General features: G+C 38.7%; 1 protein-coding gene across 2 annotated transcripts in view; it reads right to left on the reverse strand.

Moving 5' to 3' along the window:
- gramd1c (GRAM domain containing 1c) overlaps nucleotides 1–15124 on the reverse strand; it is a 105492-nt gene that overhangs the window by 42487 nt on the left and 47881 nt on the right. For both annotated transcript variants that reach the window (XM_039744098.1, XM_039744099.1), the window contains exons 4-6: nucleotides 12272–12375; nucleotides 6900–6995; nucleotides 3763–3843 (exon numbers count right to left, since the gene is read on the reverse strand). In XM_039744098.1, the coding sequence (XP_039600032.1) occupies nucleotides 3763–3843; nucleotides 6900–6995; nucleotides 12272–12375 (281 nt within the window). The remainder of the gene's footprint in view (nucleotides 1–3762; nucleotides 3844–6899; nucleotides 6996–12271; nucleotides 12376–15124) is intronic.

A 15124-nucleotide genomic window follows, 5' to 3' on the forward strand; every position in this document is an offset into this window, starting at 1 on the left:
GCCTGAGAGCCCAACAGTCAACTGATGCTTTTAAACGAAACCTAAAAACTTATCTTTTTAGAAAGGCATTTTGTTAAATTATTTATATAGATTATCTTGTTTGTTTTTAATTCTTATTTTGTAGCACTTTGAGATTGTTAAATATAAAGCGCAATATAAATAAAATTTATTATTATTATTAGTGATTTCAATTTTCTACACTATTTACAGATGTGTGTGTTATATACAGTATCATGTACTAGTAGGCTTTACCACTGTAATGAACAGTTTTCTACTACCTGCTACACTTAAAAGGCTAAACAAGGGATACCAACAGTGGCTAGCATCAGTATGATGCTTCTCGAGCAATTGCATGCATCTGTTGTGTTGAGCTGCTAAACAAGGGCTATATTAATTATATAGTCCATTCTCCATCACACAGACCAACACAGAATTTTAAAAACATACTATATACTGCAAAACAAAGCTAGAACTATTGATGCCAAAATAAATCACACAGGGCAGTTTATTTAAAGAGTAAACTGATACCTTTTCATTCCTACGGAAAGGCTGTAGCCCACACTAAATGTCACCTTCTCAATTAGTCAAACTAGCTTTTCAACTTTCTTTTTTTCTCATTCTATGCAGACTCTTAACTGCATGTAGCAAATCCAGTGTTGCAGGTTTGCAAAATGTGGATCGAGTTGTCACAACTCATTCAAATGCGTTGACTTTTACACTCAGTTGAGTGGTGAGATGATTTCTTGTCAATGGTGCTGTACATGGGTGGGAGTGATTATCCTTTCATGATGTCTGAAGAGTTGGACCTACATAAAGACTTTAGAGGGAATCATCTTTTTCCTCAGCAATATGAAGTTTTAATTGATTATGGCTTCATATTACTTCCCAATGGATGCAGCATATGGGATTAGGTAAAGTTCAGTCCTTGAGTATGTATAAAAGTAATGTACTGGACTCAGAGGCTTCATCTTCAGTAATAATTGTAAACTGCTGTCAACCAAGTAAGCTCAAAACTCTTGGAGCCTTGTAAGCATAATTGAGTCAGCTTTGATTTGATTCAACACACCTATGAAAGCAGAGAAGCTTCAATTGTATACTGCTGTTGCTGCATTTTGATTATTAAGAAAGCACTGATGTTGCCACACGGTCCTCATCAAATCTTGCTGTTCTGCTCCTCGCCCACATATTAAATGCTGATGACCTTAGCCAATTACAAGTAGTCACCACACGGAGCAAAGCATTTCTGTTGAAATTTCATTGGATTGGCAAGTCCAAAGATATGTCTTTAGACATTTTGGGAGGGATATGGGAGTAACAGGGGAGTGAAGGCACATCCCTGAGATTTTAGAGTCATTCTACAGTTGGGTGTGCCAAGATGATAATTAAGAAGGTGGAGTGACTTCATACCTGACGTGGCATTTAATTAAACTTGCTTAAAATGTAACTCAAATGAAAATGGGAGTAAATAATGGAAGCATGGGCATGTGCATGAGTGTCCCCTGGATTGGAGTTGCACTCCAACTATTGCTGCTGGAACATACACCAGTCCCTGTGACCCTAACCTGGGAAAGCAAGTTAGAAAATAGATGGCAGACAGAAAGATACATGATACATAGATGAGGTGAACTTGATCACAAAGGGCATGCATTCTTTCCAAAAGGATGGTAAGAGGGAGTTGCATTGCTGCTTATTTGTTTAAAAAGGGATGGTGTTGTACAGCATCTCTCCTCAGATTAATCCCGACTATAACTACAGGAAATATTAAAACCCTATTGCCCCCTTTGAACTATGTGCATAAAGTAGCTGTAGAGTTCAATTACTATCTTTATCCTACAAGATTTGTAATGAGTTGTTGGCTTTCATGTGCCCACTGCTGAAGGGAAAGTTGATTAAATATTTTAAGTGGATGGACATTGTTTTCTTAGCTTAAAATAAGCTAATTAAATTTATGGGAAAGTTATGATGGGGTACAAAATCTGCACAATGTTTGACTCAGTATTGTCTATGACTTGCTCTATTAAAGTTTTCTTGGTGTTGTCATTAGGATACTAAAACATTAGAATAATCAAGACAAGAACAGGCCATTCAGCCCAACAAAGCTCGCCAGTCCTTTCCACTTTTTCTAAAATAACATCAAGTCTAATTTTGAAAGTCCCCAAAGTCCTACTATCTACAATACTACTTGCTAGCTTATTCCAAGTGTCTCTGTGTAAAGAAATACTTCTTAATATTTGTGTGAAATTTACCCTTAACAACTTTCCTACTGTGTTCTTGATGAACTAATTTTAAAATAATAGTCTTGATCCACTGTACTAATTCCCATCAACTGTTAAACACTTCAGTCATGTCACCTTTTAATCTACTTTTGATTAAACTGAAAAGTCCCAGCTCTTTAAATCATTCCTTATAATTCATCCCCTGTAGCCCTGGAATAGTCTAGTCACTTTTCCCTGAACTTCTTCTGGCACTGCTATGTCCTTTGTATAGCCTGGAGATGAACACTGTGCACAGATGAAGCCTCACCACAACTTTATAAAGCTTGATCATAGTCTCCTCGGACTTGTACTGTACACATTGTGCCGTGAAGCAACTTTAGTTCCAGTAAGTCTATACCAACTTTCACACAAACCATTGCAACTTTATCTAATTATCCAGTTCGGTATTAATCCAAAATGTAACACAAGTCCAGCTCCCATTAACATAAAATGGATGGCACAAAGATTCAGTACAGTGGTTAGCCTGGTCACTGTTGGTACCAGTCATGCATTTTCTCCCCATATCTATAAGGGGCTTTCTGTTGAAACTTTGAATTTACCCTCCATATTTCAATGTGAGTTAGGGTGTTTGTGTGTGTGTGTGTAAGTGTGCTGTGTGATAGAATGATGCCCCACCCAAAACTAGTCCCTGTCTTGCACCTAATGCAGCCCGAGCAGGCTTCACGTTTCCAAGCCTCAAATTAAATGAAGAGGTTGAATGAAGAATATGGATGGATGGCCCCTCACAAAGGTTTTTTTTTCACTGGACAAATGATGTGTGTAATGACCATCACTTAAACTGTAAACTCCTCTCTTAGTGACATCAAAACATGACCCAGATCTAATGTAGAGTGTATCAAGCAACCATTAAAAAAAAGTGTAAAATAGTGAAAAAGAAAAATAATGCAGAAATGACAGGGTTCTCACATCCAATTTACTGTAAATGAAAATCAATATTCTGGCCAATATATCCATCCATTATTTCATTTTTTGAATCAGACTGTAAGAAAATTTAGAGCTGGAGCAAATGCTGTCCTCACAGAGCACAAAACCTAAAAAACCCCATAGAGACATGGGAAAAATCTTATTGTGCCAAGTTCCTATCTTTTATAGATCTCCTGGTCAGGTAACCTTATACATCTGTCTAATGGTGCTGACAACTGCCAGTCCCTACTGCATCACCCCCTACTGTAAAATCTTTGGTCTATCTTAAGTACATCCCACTGAGATATCCTATCCACAAAGGAAGAGGGACTCAAGAATAATATGCCAGACCCTAATTACACTTCTGTCAATCTAAACTGTGTGAACCCATGTCTAAGGCAAAGATTGTACATGGAGAGATTTTCCTTACACATTTATGATGTACCTTTTGCTCGCCAATTTATCATCCACTGCCCATTATGCCAGCAAACAGTCCACTGCCACCCACTGTTGTTGTGAGAGTTGTGAGAGAGCAGCATATCACAAATGGACCATTCTGGTCTGCTATTTGCATTGTACTCACCTTATCTAGTAGTGTGTTCTGCCACATCCTGAAGATGTTCAGATAGCTTCTTTCTCTTGCAGCAAAGGATGTGAAGAAATACTACAATGAAAAGCATTCCAAAGTCAGGTTATCATTGTGAAATAACTTACAGTGCACATATTGTAGACAAGCATTTTTATTTTGCTCATCCTGGGAAGTATGCATTAGAAGTACAGTGACACAAATGTTACAGCAGGCGAGAGCTGTAGACAAATAAAGGAAGAACACAAAAATACATAAATGCAGCTAAAAGGAGTTTAACTTATAGTATAAATGCACAGCTTATAGGATACCACTGAGATAATATCGACTTTTTTATGTTAAAGGATTTATCAGTCTTTCCTTCCTCCATCCATCCATTCATTCATCCATACACTTTAAAACCCATTTTATTTAGCTCATAGTTGCAGGGGGACAGAGTCTATCCCAACAGCATGGGCTCCAAGAAACATAATAGTCCTAAATGGAACATTAGTCCACCCCAGCACAAAGTCACATGCAATCTGGACATTTCACTTTAAAGCTTTGAACCACCTGCCTTTGAGGAGTTCCAGTGAGACAACAAGGAAATCAATTTAATTAGTGTGAATATTATTGGCATTAATTTCTGAACAAACCAATGTGAGTACTACAGCCCGAAGTTACTCTGCAGGCACTGGGCTAAATGCCACTGAAAGCCTCACAAAAGCTAGATGCACCGTTGCCATGGCTACGTTAAGATGCAACCTATGGGTAGCCACATCAATTGTCCATCCATCTATTTACTTCCATAATCCAAATTTTTCATTACAGAGTTAAATGGAGCCACAGTCTACCCTAGCAACCTTAATACAAGGCAAGTCCATTGCAGTCAGGTCGGTCAGTTTTTAATAATGTTACCAAGACAGAGTAACAAAAACACTTAAGATATTTGTAAGAACATCTGTATAAATGCATACTAGGAAATTCTTTACTGCAATTTTTAAAGCTGATTCAGCATAGATATGTTAAGAGAGATATAGCATATCCTGACTAAAGCTGCTGATTAACTGTACATACTGCATCTCTGATGTTAGTCATTAGCACTAAAACATAATATGATAGTTATAATTACTTACTAACCCACAACTATCCTAATTCTCTTCTCGGTACTCAGATGTGGCACTTGCTGCCACTGCCCTACTGCCAAGTTGTTTTGCCTGCCTAAGGAAAACTTATCTATGATTGAGGATCACAGGAATCGTAGGGTAGAGGGGTCCTTTCATCGGATTGGCTGTCCCAATGCTGACTCAGCTGTGGAATGGCCAATGTTGGGGGCTGGGGGGCAGCTTGATGACCAATCCTATTATGTGATATCATCTACTGTTGAATTCTGCTCTGTACTTATAATATTTCTATTATACTATTGTATTGTATTAAGGATTACTTGTGTTCTGTTCTGTGTATTGTATTGTATTTACCCCCCCTTTTTTTTGACATAAACTGCACGCCCAACCTACCTGGAAAGGGGTCTCTCTTTGAACTGGCTTTCCCAAGGTTTCTTCCATTTTTTTTCCCTATAAGGATTTTTTTGGAGTATTTCCTTGTCTTCTTAGAGAGTCAAGGTTGGGGGCTGTCAAATGGCAGAGCCTCTTAAAGCTTACTGCAGCACTCCTTGTGTGATTTTGGGCCAAAAAAATAAATTGCATTGTTTTGTATTGTATTGATAAGATCCAGGCCTTTAATGACCTCTTAGGCACAGCCGTCAGCAGTGTGTCTGTCTGCGGACAGAGAGTTGACCTTATCGAGAGGCTTGCTTAACTCGGCATTGACCTTCATGTCTCTGGTTACTCTTCCTATAACGTCAGTAGACAGATTGGGAGAGCATGGGGGGTTATGAGGTCACTGGAAAGGGGTGTGTGGCGCTCCCAATATCTATGCAAAAGGATGAAGGTCCAAGTCTTTAGAGTCCTGTCCTGTTGCTTTCCGTCTTGCTATATGGTTGAGAGACATGGATGCTATCCAGTGACCTGAGACGAAGACTGGACACCTTTGGTACTGTGTCTCTTCGGAGAATCCTTGGGTACCGCTGGTATGACTTTGTGTTGAAGCTCCGAATGAAGCACATTATCTGCCTTATGAGGGAGCATCCGTTACGGCACTACAGCCATGTGGCGCAATTCCCCAAGAGTGATATAGCGGACAGGATCCTCTTTCCCAGTGTGGCGGGGGTTTGGGGGACACTAGACGGCGTGTCTGCCTGGGGGGCTGCCAAACATGATCCCAAGCTGTTTCGTCATGTGGTGAGTGCTGTAATGTGCTGTACCAGTGCATGCTCCCCAACCTGACCTGACCTGACCCAATAGTGTACTGTTCAGTGCCTATTATTATTATTACTATTATTATTGTTGTGATTATTATAGAATGGATGCAGTACAGTGGCACAGTATTTGGAGCTAGTACTTCGCAACTCCAGGATTTTAGGTTCAAATCTGAGGCCTTGTCAGTTCCTATGTGCAGCTTACATGCTGTTGTATAATGAAATCCAGGGCGACAGGTAATGACTTTAATCTAGGCAGGATCTAGGATATGATCTCCATCTACAGCATTGTGTAGAAACAAAATAAGCAGCCATACAAGGCCATCAGAACCATAATGAAAAAGTTTTGGATTTTAATGCAGCCTTTCAGAATGCTATTACTGAAGATAATAGTAGTAGTAGTTCTACTGTCATGCGTATAGAGTACAGTGAAATCTTCCAGTTGAATAGAGAAACATCCATCTAAAACCAGAAAGCCACTTAGATTCTCTAGATTGTCATACTTTTAGTGTGCCACAGCTAAATACCTTTGAATTCCAGGAGAATCCAGAGACTCACCCGAGATAAGTGATCTAGTGTAGCCTGTCCAAAACTCACCTTTTCCTGGTAACTCTTTTTAAAAGTCCCCCTCAGTTGATTCATTATGATCTAGAAAGGGGTCCTTTACTTCAAGATAATCAATTTGCTGATAATTTAGTAGTACATTGCATGATATAAAATGTTTAATAGAAACAATTTTTTAAATGTTATTGGTCATACAACACATAGAATTCTGCACAGCCAGGAGTAACCATCAAGGATTTTGAATGACTGATTATCTCTGCTCAATGACACCCACCTTCTCATTGCTTGTTACAATCTGAATGGCATTGGGAATGAGCCTTGCAGTCTTCTCCCGCGTCATAGAAATGACATCACTAAGAGCAACTGTGAGCTGAAAGGTGATAGAAAACAGAAGTCTCAGCATAAACATAACTCAAGACTTAGAGAGAAACTGTCACACTTTCAAATTGAAAGGCTGCCATGAGGTACTCCTAGTCTGGGCATCATCTGCCAAGCAGAGTTCAGGATGGCACCATCCTCTTTAAAAATGCAGCAACATAAAAATACAGTACAATTTTTTGTACAGCAATTACATGAAAAAAACTAATTAATGGTATTTCAAACGTAAAGTCCTGTATTTCAGCTCTCACCAAGATTCATTAGAAACTCGTAAATGGATGGCTTCACATTGGTAAACATGTCACCAACTGTTTGGTGGCAACTAGATCAATGCAGATAAACCTAGACAGAATTCAGAATTGATCATGTCATGTAACCACATGTAACTACAACTAGTATTTCTGGGAAAGGACAGTCCACTGAAAAATGCAAAACATTTGGCCAAAGAAGGGACATCTTAAGTCACTTGCCAAAGATTCTGTATGGAGTGTGTCAAGCCAGGGAATTATGTTCCCTGATATTCGGTTGAGATTGAAAGCCATTAGTGGGTGGTAGTCAAAGATTGTACACTTGACATTTCAACACATAAACTATATGGGACATTGTACAAAGAGATTGGAGGCCTCACAGCAGAACAGACTGTTAACGAGGGTCACCAGATAACAAAGGAGACACTGCCTTGAATGAAGTCATGTATATCTTCCAAAATTGAGGCTATATGGGATACTACACAATGGGGGACATGGAGGACTTTACAGATCACCAGGCACAGTTTGCTAAAAGTTTAACTGAGCTTCTTACAGGAGATCAGGCATGTCTTTGTAAATGTAAAATTTGCAGTGAAGATGTTACTGAAGAAATGATAATAGCCTGTGAGTATGTCTGTATGGAGAAAATCCAGGTGGAGGCTGTAGCAGGATAGCTTTAGGTCTTGCAACCCTGTCGTGTAACCCTTAGTGGACATTCCATACTAGATTTTCAGTCTTTCCCTTTGGATGAGTCTATAGGTTTAAATAAGTAGGGAGGCCCTGTGGTAATGCAAGAAGATGCAGTTCATTGGTTACAATACTTAAAGGCAGGTTGGAGAATGTGATATTGATAACTGAAGGATGCAAAAATCTTGCCAATATGCAAATAAAACATCACATTACAGATTAAGTGGAGGGTAATCAATATAGACTTCAGCATTAACGTTTGCAGTGCACCATCTATCGGAATATATTTGGTAATGCATGTAGCAATAAAATGCATTTCATTTGTTATTCCAACAGATGGCACATCACAAACATTTATAGTAATAAAATGCATTACTGCAAATGTTTGAGAGGCACCACCTGTTGGAAAAATATATGCAATGCACATGTATCTGCCATATGCCTTTTGGTATCGGATTTAAAAGCTTTTAATATTTGTGATGCACCATCTGTTGGAATAACAAGCTAAATGCATTTTATTACTACAAAATCTGTCTATTTAAATATTTGTGATGTGCCATCTTGTTGGAATGACATAGCAACTGTACACATATATACACAGACACACAGACACTTGTATTTTTATAATGGGAATATAGGAAAATAGGAGAAATTTGTAACATGGATCTCAAGCAGAGGGCTAGGCAAAAGTGGTCCAAAAACAAAAAAACAAAACAAATGTTAAAAGTGCTTTAAAAGCACAAAAAGGAGTAGCGTGGCTTCATTACTGTCAGAAATCTGATTACATACTTGAGCAATCAGGCTCATACAACTGTAGGTGATAGCATTCATTTGGCTTTGCTGGGTAGTGTGTCAGGAATGAATACATACATATTTTTTTCATCTTAATTTATTGTTTGTTTATAATTTTACTGATATGATGGCCAAATGGAGCCTTTTTGTAAGGTTATTTTTCCAACATTTTCTGTAATTGTGTGGGTGTCACCATTTAATGTTCTGGTTTTCACGGGCACTGCAAATTTGGATGTCTGATGGATAGAACAAAATAATCCAAGCAGGACTGGAAATCCCTGGAAGTATGAGATCAAACCAACGTTGTCTTATAGGGCCGATATTCATGAAAAACATGATTTTCTGATTACATTTCAAAAAAATAGTGAAGAACACTTCTACAAGGAACAGAGCTAAGAAAAAAAGATTTAGGTATGTCAGGATGTTTCTCCGGCAAGGGATAGGGAAAACTATCATTGGCAGTATGGAAGTCTCACACCATTGGCTCCTGAAAGACCATACTGCTGGGGACACTATGTCTTCTATTTCAATTTCTACCTGTCAGCAGTGTGGCATAGCTCCAGCTGCAACATAGTGTACGACTCAAGGAATTGGACCTGCAACTACAAAGTTACGAGTTCAATTCATGTCAAACTGGGGAGCAGTCATGGGGAGTAGTTCTACCTTTTAATACCAAAACATTGTTTCATGTGGGCACTTTGAAAAAATAGTGGCTTGTAACAATAAGGCTGTTTTGATATTCACTAAATCACCAGAAAAGAGCAGACAGGTTATGCCACTGATCTAATATTGAGCTGGCAGAATCAAAATCCCAAGAATCAGCGCAGTGGTTATTGCACAGTCTGGCCACATATAGCATAGCTAATGCCGCCGCTGCTTGCAATGACCCATGAAAAAAGTGAAACAAGGGAGACATGCCACACTTCTATAACTGTGTTTCAGCATGACAGTCTAATGAATAAAACTGTTGCTCAGCTTTCCACCTAAACTACCACTCCCGGTCACTTTTTAAAGCTAGCCAACATTCTGCAGCTTTACCTGACTGCTACCACAGCTCTTCATAATTCTTTTTGTCTTCTCCACTAACTTGATTGTTGTATGTGGATAGAAACACATTTGCATTTCCTCTAATGTTAAATGTGACTGCTGTCTGTTTCTAACCAGCTCTGGGTATTCGGCCATTATCACGTTTACACCCAGTTTGTTTATTGTGGTCAAGTGCCCTCTGATAGTCACACGTCTTAATTTTGAGTTTAAACTGATTTACATTGCTTTAGCTACAAATGCTTGCATATATACTGACTGGTGCTCTCTGTCGAGTTTATGAACTGACGTTATTTTCTTAGTTATCACTGATATTGGTCCTGTGGCTGCTATTAGTTTTTATAACCCATTGAGGGAAAACAGTTTCAAAAGAGAATTGAGGCAGAATAAACAAGAATACAACTACAACTTATTATTATATATAGCGCCGTTCACTGAGTGCAGGCGCACAGCGTTGTGAACAATTCTCATTCAAAATACAAGAGCAGATTATACTAATAACTAAATACAGAACTGGTACACATATAAATACAGATTTTTTAAAGCACACAGAACACAGTAAAAACTGATTAAATATAATTAGAAACCAGTAATAATCTGTCCCTTAATTTATTGATGAAGTATAGTCAATTGACATGAAGGAGATTAAACAAAGTTACAATCCCGGAGACCTCGGCCAACTGTCCGCCTAACTCTTCCTTATGATTGTGTTAAGCAGAGAGGTACCTGTGTGTCTTTTTTGTAAAGACAGTGCTGCAGCAGTTATTTTTCAAAGCCAAAGCGAACTTTATTGTCTCATTGTCTTATCTCAGCCATAAACAAGTATACAGATAGATGAAATTGTGAAGCTCAGGGTCCACAGTGTAACAACATGAAGTACAAAAAATAAATTAAAAATAATTAAAAAATAGAATTAAAATTAAAATTCAAAATTTTAACACAGACAAGATAAGACATTGTGCAAAGACAAGACAAAGAAGTAGCAGCAATATTAACGTGTAGTTAGCAATATGAACATTGATGCAATGTATGGTATTTGCAATCTAGATACATAAATATAGTCAATAGATATGTAATATAATAAATAAATAATAGATTTAGATAATACAGAAATTATCAGTGTATGATAATAGTTGTTTTAGAGGTAGTTGAGGCCATGTGGAAGATCCCAGAGGGCAGCATGGTGTTAAGGAGTCTGACAGCTTGGGGGTAAAAGCTATCCTGCAGCCTGGTAGATCAGATTTTGCTGATATATTCCAGCCCAGGTTGGGTACATAAAGTGTTATTTTTGTTCCACAATTAGATTTTTCCTCCTGTCTCTGGTTATTACAGGTTCCTTCCAAATCTTTATATTTAAAAGGGTAACTATAAATTGGACAAATGAGAGTGAGTTTAGTATATCCTGTTATTTTCCGTTGCTCCATCCCTACATTCTTCCTTCCTTGCACTTGAATGTTCCTAAATACTCTCCAGCATCTTGTAAACCGATACTGAAAAAGGTATATTCAGAAAACAGGTGAATGAATAAGCTTTTGTCCTTCTGAGAGGCCATAAGCAGGAAATGTAAATGGTTAAACGAAGGAAATTACTTATTCAAATACAAAAAGCGATGGTGGAGATGCTCAAGTGCCGAAGTAGGTCAGTCATTCCATGCATTCACCTGCTCAGTCAGGCCGTAAGATAGCTTAAGTATTTGGCTTTATTTACTCCTTTTGCTCAGCACTGTCTAAACAAATCTGTCTGAAACTGCAATGTATAAAATGTCCGGCCTTGTCTGTGACATTGTTGACAGTGGAACACATGTGATAAGTAGTTATTATTGGCCAGATCACTAGACCTTGGTGTTACCTCACTGGAGATCAGAATCTCCAAGGTAATAACCTCAGAAGCACTGTTGTTCATTTGCTGGAATGTGGCTCCTTCAACATTTTACAAAAACACTTCGGCAGAACAGAGGCATTGACGCACACACATTTATATGCTTGACACGTACAATGTTCAGTCTTACTTTAGGCTGGTGTCCATATAAATAATCTGAGAGACCCGACTTAAGTGTCTTATGCAGATAAAGGTCATTCTTGCTGGTATGGGTCTATTTCGTTGGTGGGCAAGTCTGTACTTATGGGGCCCGGTATAGTAATTTTATGGGTAGACCCTTATATGTGCAGTACCTAGGTCAAGGTAAACATGAACAAAACTTTATTAACCCTCTGAAAATGTATAGTAGTCTAAAGGGCCAGATTTTTGCTTCATGGCTTCATGTTGATTTATTATTATAGCATATTATTAACGACCTTTAGCATTCTCCTACTGACTGTCTCAGATTTCTTAGCCTCCTATCATGTTTATGAGAAACCACCAGCTTCATCCACTTAGTGTCAGTGAGGTAAGTATTTATGTAAATAATGGCACATACAGTATATGTACCAACTAGCACACTTGGCAGAATGTCAAAGTGTCTACTTAGCTAATGTTCCTTGTGCTCTCATCTTCTTACCGTTGTCTCCCACAGAAGGAAGTTGCTGTGGAAACATAGCCAGTTCTCGGAGAGGTAGAGCCGTCCCTGCATCAAGATGTCTCTCTGGAGAGCGCAGGCATAGTCTACAAAAATAAAACATCCACCTAGAGTCAACAGGTGGTACCTCGCGGGCATTACATGTCGCAGCCAGACCAGTGCTCCTGTCATACAGTAGGTTTAGTTGCATGTAGAAAGAGTAGCCACAGAGACAAGAAAGTAAGCGCTAGTGGCCTCTACTAGTATACATGTAAAATCTACCACTGCATACTGAAAAAGGGCATATACAGTATAAATATTGAATACATATAACATTTTGATGTCCTTTATTATCCAGGTCAGTAAATTGCAAGTGTACACACAACCACACACATATACATAACTATACCTATGCAAATACATTCATACACATACAATAAATACTTTGTACACATATGTGCAAATTTATACACACACAGAAAAATAAATTCTCACACACAACTTATTATGTCCAACCTCACATTTGTGGTATGCTTACTGGACACTCACTTTTATGCATACATACTGTACATGCATTCATTCATTCATTTTCTAACCCAGTTTTTCAGTTAAGGGCCACGGATGGGAGATGCTGCCTGGATACAAGTTGGGGACCCAACTAATTTATATTTACTGATTAAAACAACCCACAGGTCTATTTCATGTATGGGTAAACCTCAATTTATAGAGGAAAATGTGTGTAGATATAAGGAGAATGTACAGATGTCATGCAAGTAGTGATCAGGCCTACGATATAAGAGAGAGGACTCTGTATCATCATACTGCCAACAAACACATATACAAACCTTGTTACTTTATTAGGTACACTCAAAACCGTCACAGAAATTGCACATTTCAACATGTCATATGTCATTTGTGGGGGTGTATGGGATGTCAGGGAGGCATAGTACCTCTGGTAGGAGAGACACATCATGCTCTGTTGGAAGTAACTCCTCTACCATTTGTTCCCATTTGGTGCCCAGCTGTCACCCATGGCTACAAGTTGCTGTGAGCATGAGGTAGTGGCCACATGATGCGCAGGCTAAACCAGGTGATGGGAACTGACGGGTCACCTACCCTTAGTGAATCATGGGATTGACAACCTAAGCATATGAAGTCTGCACCTGGCAGGTGGCATGGAAGAAACCTTAAGTTGTTTCAACAGGCAGGAAATTACACTAAGCAAGGAATTGTGAAGTGCTTAGAGCATGACGAGGCACCAAGGGTGTCATGATCATCCACTGCATCTGATTCCAACTCCAGCCATTTTTGACTGTGTCTTGCTACTGGTTAAGGAGTAAGGTTAATGAAGTTCAACTTTTCCTCACTTTTACATAAGTGACTGTGCACATCAATTGACTTGAGTGGTCCTCTTCATTATGCAATGGATGAATAATAAAAAACAACATGTTACTTGATGTTGATGTGAGGTGTAAATCAGGCAGACCAGCATTTCTAGCATCAAGATACTGTCAAGGTGAGTGTGGGAATGAACCAAATGAGTGGCCTTATTGACTTGGAACTAGGCATGATAGTTTTAGCATCTTCCAAATTGCTTTGTTATGAGTTCTTCACATTAAACAATTTTAAAGTTTACCAAGAATGGCGTGAAGAGCAAAAACTACCAGTGACAGGGGATTCTGTGGTAGAAAAACAGCTTATGGATCAGAGGTGTTAAAGGAGAATAGCAAGATTTGCAGAAGCAGACAGGTAAATAACATCCAAATTCAACTTCGTTGTTCAGAATATGATCACAGAATGCAACAATTATCAAACTTTGGGTTACAATAGCAAATACCATGTCAGGTGATGGTGCTGTTAGCAAAAGCCAAGAAGGAGCATCTACAATGGGTATGATAGCATCAAAAATGAAACATTGTAGCATGGAGAAAGTTGCTTGGTTGGACCAGGTTCCATTTATACCATAATGATGAAAGTATCAAAATTTGGTACAAGCAACATGAGTGTGAGAAATATTTTCTTGGCATACATTAGGGACCCTGATTGCCACTGAAGAATATCTGAATTGCAAGGTGTATTCTAATATCCTTATGGACCAGGTTTATTCCTTCATGACTACAGTTTTTCCACCCTCAGATGATCACTTCCTGCACAATAATTCACCATGTCACAAGGCATGTGTCATTCCTAAATGGTCCTGGGAACATGACAGCAAGTTTTCATTGCTTCAGTGATCTGCATAGTGTCCGGATCGCAACCTTATTGGAATGATTGAAATAAGGTGAAAAGTGCTCTTTATACAGACAATGTAGTCATGGAGGTTGCAGCAATTGTGTAACACAATCATTTCTAGAATGGTCCTGCATTCCAGAATGTATGTAGCATCATGTAGATTCCATGATCATTTGAATGAATTATGTTCTGAATGCCAAAGGAGTGTGTGTGTGTGTGTGTGTGTGTGTGTGTGTGTGAATCCCAGTGGATTAGCAGTTTCTGAAATACAAAGACTAGCCCAACTGGCACCAACAACCATGCCATGTTAACTTAAGCAGATCGTCTTGACAATGTCTACATGCCTAAACGCATTGAGTTGCTGGCATGTAATTGGCTGATGTTTGCAATAACAATCAGCTGAACCAGTGTACCTAATAAAAAAATATATAGAGTGGCCACCAAGGAGTGCACCAGCTCGCCAAACCTAACACAAGCAGGTGCAAGGTACAAGTCCAGCACACACAAAGGCTTTTTATTTGGGAAACTCCTCAAGCAAGAGTTTCCCACAGCAATAAGCACAGTCACATTAAGCACAATAATAAAACACTCAGCACTTTTCTTCTCTTCCTTTCTCTCTGTCTT

This window comes from Polypterus senegalus, chromosome 2, assembly GCF_016835505.1.
Source record: "Polypterus senegalus isolate Bchr_013 chromosome 2, ASM1683550v1, whole genome shotgun sequence".
In the NCBI taxonomy this organism is placed as follows: Eukaryota; Metazoa; Chordata; class Cladistia; order Polypteriformes; family Polypteridae; genus Polypterus; species Polypterus senegalus.